This window comes from Castanea sativa, chromosome 2 (genome assembly GCF_040712315.1).
Source record: "Castanea sativa cultivar Marrone di Chiusa Pesio chromosome 2, ASM4071231v1".
Taxonomy (NCBI): domain Eukaryota; kingdom Viridiplantae; phylum Streptophyta; class Magnoliopsida; order Fagales; family Fagaceae; genus Castanea; species Castanea sativa.
In genome coordinates, this window is record NC_134014.1 from 516,315 (window position 1) to 522,976 (window position 6,662).

The 6,662-nt window shown below is 31.5% G+C and overlaps 1 protein-coding gene across 1 annotated transcript; it reads right to left on the bottom strand.

Annotated features, from left to right (window-relative positions):
* Positions 1–9: 9 nt before the first annotated feature.
* On the bottom strand, positions 10–2,983 carry LOC142624082 (stem-specific protein TSJT1). The gene is made up of 4 exons (XM_075797586.1): positions 2,590–2,983; positions 1,091–1,331; positions 845–965; positions 10–452 (listed from the first exon to the last, which is right to left on the bottom strand). Exons 1-4 carry the CDS (start codon positions 2,787–2,789, stop codon positions 262–264), a joined length of 753 nt encoding a protein of 250 aa, XP_075653701.1. The 5' UTR covers positions 2,790–2,983; the 3' UTR covers positions 10–261.
* Positions 2,984–6,662: the final 3,679 nt, after the last annotated feature.

Genomic DNA, 6,662 nt, shown 5'->3' on the forward strand with positions numbered 1-6,662 from the left:
ACCACAATATCAGTCTTGAAGAGCAATCATATTATTTCATGTATCAAACATGAGATCCTGGCTTAGTTTGACATTACGCAACATGTACAGCAGCATAAAATCATGTCTTAGTTTTGGTAGTACTAAAAAGGATATAAAGCTAAGCACCCAATAAAATGCTTTCAAGCCATTCAAGGTGAGAGTAGTATGATGAGGAAAAGAGATCAAAAGCAAGGCCCACTAACAATAACAGCCATGCCGTAAAAGGAAACTATAATGATATCAGTAGTTAGATGACCAGTTGGCAGCACTTCCAACTCTTGGCATGCCAACAGTCTCCCTCTTCGACTCTTCATCCACGGCAAAAGTTACACCACACACCTGACCAGAACTGTCCACCCTTGGCACAGGCTTCACCTCATTAAGGGGGTGTTCATAACTCCTCAAGCCTCCAGATGATGTGAAGAAGCATCCTTTGGAAAACAACAGAAACAGAGAAATCAGCAAGCTAGTAGTCATGCTCATGAAGTAATATCAAACAGATAGACCATAGTATTAGTATCTGGAAGTCCATGCTAATAATTACACAGAATCAAAACAAGTCCTAATTTTTTTTTTTAACCAATGAGGTAAATAAATGACAGGGAAGATAAATGGGAAAATCAGTCGATCAGAAAGTAGATTTTGAAGCTTATTCTTACTATAGCAGTTTGATATCACCCACATACCCAAAGCTCACATAAGCTTTTATCCCCCATATTTTAAAACCAATAATTTTGACATCTGGATCATTATGAAAAGCAAAAAGAATCCTAAATGAACTCTCCATGCGGGCAACCATTTCCCTAACATGTTAAACATATACCTTTAGGAAATGGTGCAAAAGATTTCCCACAGCCCTTCTTCACAATTTCTGCCTCATCTGAAAGAACAAGATGGCCTTCAGAATCAGTACCCCAGAAGAAGGGAACACTTACATCAGCATCCTGCATAAGATGAGAGTAGAATTAGCTCCAGTAAAGCAAATGATGATCATTACAAAGAAACAAGATAGAATTAAGAGGTGCCCAAAACATGGAGCATATCATTTTAGGAAGAACAATATACTCACAGCAGCTATAAATGCAGTTTTTGCAGAGCTGTCATAGAGAATAAATGCAAACTTCCCATGGATATCTCTCACAACCTGGTCGGCAGGATAAGGACCTCTATCTCGCAGAGTTCTGTAAGCTTCTATAACAATGACTACCTCATTTGCGGTTTTGCTCAATCCATATTGTTGCTTAAGCTGCGCAACATTTTCAATGTGACCTTGAAACAAGCAGAAAATGTCGTCGACCACTGCAAACAATCTGACAGTGTATGATTTGTTAATATCAGAAATTAATTTAATGTGCCAACAAAAAAGATCGTCAAGCTAAAGACCAAAAACTTAGATGCAGTGAAAAAATAACACTGGAAAACAAGATCAACAGTAGTGCAGCAGAAATTATACATGTGGTTCTTCAATGGGATGTGAAACCAAAACACTGTTTTAGAATGTCCAAATTACAAAATAACAGACAAGCCACAAAACCAACAAAATCATGTTTAACAAGAAACCACAATATGCAAATAATATCTTGTGCAAGTAAAAATGAGCCCTTAAAACCTCCAGAAAAGAAATGTTTGCCCATTCAAATGTAGTGTAGAACAGTCATAGAATAATTTAATTCCATTGGGCATTCAAACATGTTCAAAAGAATTGCAAACATATTAGAAAAACAAAAATGACCATAGCCAAAGAGTTAAATCAATCCATTGTCTCATATCAAAATCAGTATTGAGACATGAAACTGAAGACAAAATACAATCTTTACATTTGAACTATATACCATTAAGACAAACACGATCCATAATACACACACACACACACACGCGCGTATATATAACTCTCAAAACATTCACAATTAAAATTTGATTGAATAACTATGATGATAGAAACACTGATCAAACAAGAATTTGATGTCGTGAAGATTGCAGGCGGGCCCTGCTTGCCAAAAGTTCTAGACACAAAATCTAACAACAGCAAATTCAAAGCAAACCCCTCAAGGACACCAAACGAAGCATTAACACTTGCAGCCACAACTCACAGTGATCAAGGACACCTAGATCCATGAAGTAATAACCTAAAAGGTTAAAACTTAGGTTTTCCTAAGTGGATTCCAGTTATCTCATCACTTGTCATTGAATAAAAGTCCTGGTTCGCATCCTGCTTACACTAAAATCGATTGGTATGTTGGCCTAATTATAAACAGCAAGAGATCATCATAGAATGGATGCCATAGGTTCAAATCCTATCTAATCCATCCAAAAATTAAAAAACAATAGTCTAAAGATCACCAAACAAAGTAAAACAAACCCAACAAAAAATCCAAGATCCCAACTTTCCTTTCTTTTTTCCTACCATTTCTCGCCAAAAACCAAACAGACCCAAGAATCAACAAAATCAGATCAACCCAAAAAAATCATAGAACCAAGAAAAAACACAGAATGGATATACCATATTTTTCAGTTTCTTTTTAGTTTGTAGGAGCGTAAGAGAAATGGGGTATATGGATTGTAGAATACCTGGGTAGGAGTGGGTTCTTATTTTGAAGCGAGTAGGCAATGAGGCCCGAAGATGCGAGGTTAACAGTGACAGAGCCAGGGTGGAGAGAGCCAAAGTGGTTGGCCAAAAACCCATCTTTCAAAGTCGCGACCGATTCCGATTTAGGACTCTGAAGAGCCTCGGGACTCTTGGCCACAGATTTGTCAAAAACAGCCAGCATTTTCGCTTTCTTTGATCAGAGTTCACAGAGAGAAAAAAAAACAAGAGAGAGAAGAGAAGAGTGGTTTCGCAGTTTCTAGTTTTTGCAGTTGTATAATTGGAGGAGAGAAGAGAAGAGACTTTGTGACTGGTCATACTTACAATATAGCATTTATCTTTTTCTGAACCGAAACATTTTGGTTCCCTATTTTGCCCCTTCCCTCGATTCCTATCGTATGTTCTTATCCGCAAGATTGACATTAACAGTGACTCAGCTGTTTCTTTCGAACCGACCTCACTTTTTCATTACATTAACGGTTTATAAAATAAATTTTTTTTTTAAATGAGTGGGTAAAATAATAATATATATATATATATATATATATATATATTTTACTTTGGCATCTTTATTTATTTAATTTTATAACTTTTTATTTCATAATATATATATTTTTGTTGCCTTAATTGGGTATACTTTCTATCTTAGGACTATTCCTATGCTAATATTGTTTTTATTTATTTTTGAGTAATATTTGGGGTATTATAGTTTTTCATACTTTTTTTTATAACATAAATTTCCCTGTGTAGTAAATTTTATACACTTGAGTGTCAATCTTTAGCACAAACTAAAAAAATACTACCTTCCTTACACATTATTTGTTTTGTTTAGAAAACCTAACTTTTTAAGGTAAACATTGTATATGATCTTGTTTCTTAATTAAAAAGATAAAAGTTTCGAAAGTTACCATTAAATAAAACTCTCACAAAAAGTTTATCATTCAAAATGCTTGTGTTTGGTAGGGGTATAATGAAAAACTCAAAAAATAAATGGCCTTTAATTTTAGAAACACGACAAAATTTTAAGATGTCTCAAAATAAAATATAGGAGCAACAATTTGAAACGAACAAGAGTAATTAAGAAACAAATTTTATCATATTTTTTTGGGATATAAGGAAGATATGCCACATTCTTATTATGTATATAATAAAATGCTTCCATCCTATCTCACTTCTAACCTACAAGGAATAAATATTTATAATCCAACTTTGTATTACTTTGCTATCATCCTCAGTTCCTCATTTTACCTATTCTTGTTAAAAAGCAGTTATCTTTTACACTAGCATTTAGTTTTGGGAAATTGTTGGAGTATTAATCAAAGGGAAATAGTATGTTCGTATTCTCTCTCTCTCTCTCTTTTTTTTTTTACCTATATTTTAAATCTTGCTTTTTAAGCAATTAAATATATAAAACACCAATGTTTCTATTTTGTATTTGGATTTTTATATTCAGCGCTCTATATAATATTACATTATTTAAATTTTTAAATAATGTAATTTTTTTTTAGTTCAGAATTATGTAAAATTTAATTTGAATAATGAAATGAGTTTTTTTTCTTAATTAAAAATGGATGGAATCTAATCCATATTATCAACCCTTAAATTACACCCCTCCAGAGTTCAAAAAATAATTAGTAAATAATTCAACCGTGTACAATAAATTAGCAAGTTCACAACACAACAAATTATATGAATTTTCACTTATTATTTTAAATCACACAAAACAATAATTGCATAGCACATGCAAAATTTAAAATAATTAAGTGTAAGTAGTCATTAATTAATTGGATATCAACGCACGTCATTGCAGTTTCCGGTGTGCCACCTTTAAAAATACTTTTTTTTTTTTTTTTTAACTGACCCTTTAAAAATACTTACTTGAAAATGAACCTAATCCTAATACACGGAATTCAATGTATTAGTTGACTAATACATGGTCTTAAGAAAGGGGTGTTGTAGTATTGAGTTTATCTATGGTCTTTTTTTTGTTTCTTTTTAATCCATGGTCTTTATCGTACAAATACAGCAAGTTTGATAAGAGAAAGATAAAGCTTATCCTGCCAAAAGAAACTGGCGTGTCATGTGGCGGTGGTCGGTGGTCACAGCCTCACAGTTTAATAATTAATATAGAATAAGAATAGTAGTTTGAGAAAGTAGAGGCATAATATTTTTTTAAGAAATAATTAGAACATGTTAACTTGTAGCTCGATTCTTTTTTCTCTAGATTTTCAAGTACTTTCTATATGAGGAGGTGTTAATTCAGCTATAAGGCCTTTGACAAATAGAGGCATAAATAAAAAGTTGCCGAAATAATAAATTAAAAATAAAAACGTAAGTAATCCCACGGATTAAACTGTTAAAAGTTGGTGACATATTAAGCTGTGATTGGTATTAATAAAAATGACATTTAATTTATGTAAAAAAAATGTTGTTCCAATTATAATTTTTTAGTTTAAAATTTGTAAAATTTATTTTGTTCTTAATATTACCTTTAGATTTCTCTTTTCATTGTATAGTATTGCTGCATTTGGAATGTTCAGAATATTCACAATGGCAATGTTCATGGCTTTCAATAAACTTAAAGGCTACTGTTATTTTAGAATAGTTCAACTAAGCATGCTTCTACTTATTCATGAGATTTTGTAAACAATAAGATTAAACAAATATATAAAATTTCATCAATAATTTTTTTTGATTTCTATACTTTTATGTGTGCATACCTTTCCAAAGTTTTAAATGGATATATATTATTAGACGATTAAAAGTGTCAAATAAGATTTTATTAGTTGTTTATTTTATTTTTTCCGAAATATGCAAGGGATTTTATTTTCCAATCTTATGCAGATGCAGTGAGCAATTGAATACTATTATTATTATTTCAAGGCCAACAAAAATGATTGAAACTAGTCTCTGCACAAATATAATATTGTTTGACATGTCTAATAATAGTTTACGTTTGGAAAGATAGAAAAATGAATTATAGAATAACTCAAGAATCTTGTAGCTCAACTAATTTGTATCTTTTAGTGTTTCCAATGGATATTTATAGATTTGATCCCACCCTCTCCCATTATAACTATTGATTTTAAAAAAGAAGGTAATTCTAGTTTGTTCAATTCATAAAATCTTGGAATGTTCTGTTGAATATAATTGCAAGAATATGTTAAAAACGTATTTATAAACCCACCTCTATAGCGATGCAATACACTCACACCAAAAAAGAAAAAAGAAAAACTTGTGTATGTAGGCCTTGAGAGCTAAATCACATTAAAAATGTTGCTTAGTTTCTCTATTTGTTTATACTTTTATTACATGGTATTTGAGTGAAATCAATCTAGTTGAAATCCTCCTCAAGACAAAGCAAGGTTTTGGCTCTATTTGAATTTGATAGGGCTTGTTGCGATTTGCTTGGGGGAGTACTATTGGTGATTTCTCACTCTCCCTTGCCTTTGAAATTTGAATGATAGGATCTATTGGTGTCAATTTGGGTTACAACCCATAGGCATCTAAGTACCAAGTGATGCATAATCCAACGATGTGCCCATAGTTCATGAGTAATCAATGATGCACAATTTAAAGATGTGCCCTTCTATTATTTATACACATGAAAAAAAAAAAAAAAAAAAAAACTGAATGAACGTCTTTGAGCAAAACTATGGGTTGAATGCTCCCTTCTTTAAGCTGTTTATGCTTTGTTTATTTCAATGAAGATAGTTTTCTTGCATTTTTTTAGTGTTTGGTAGTATCACGAAAAAACAGTTCTATCTTTTTACTTTCCTTATTTAACTTGACATGAGATAGAATTGTATTTTACTAAATTTTTTTGAAAAACAATTCTATCTTACCCAAAACTAAATAAGAGAAGTTAAGACATAGTTTTTTAACTCAATGTTAATGTCAAAACAAACAAATTTTACTGACATAAAATCTTACCAACATAAAAGTATATGTTTTCAACATCTGACCTATAGAATAATATAGCAAGACGTTTTATTCAAGCTAATCTTTTAAGATTCATTAAATTTTCATAGGATTTATAAATATTATGATTCTTAGC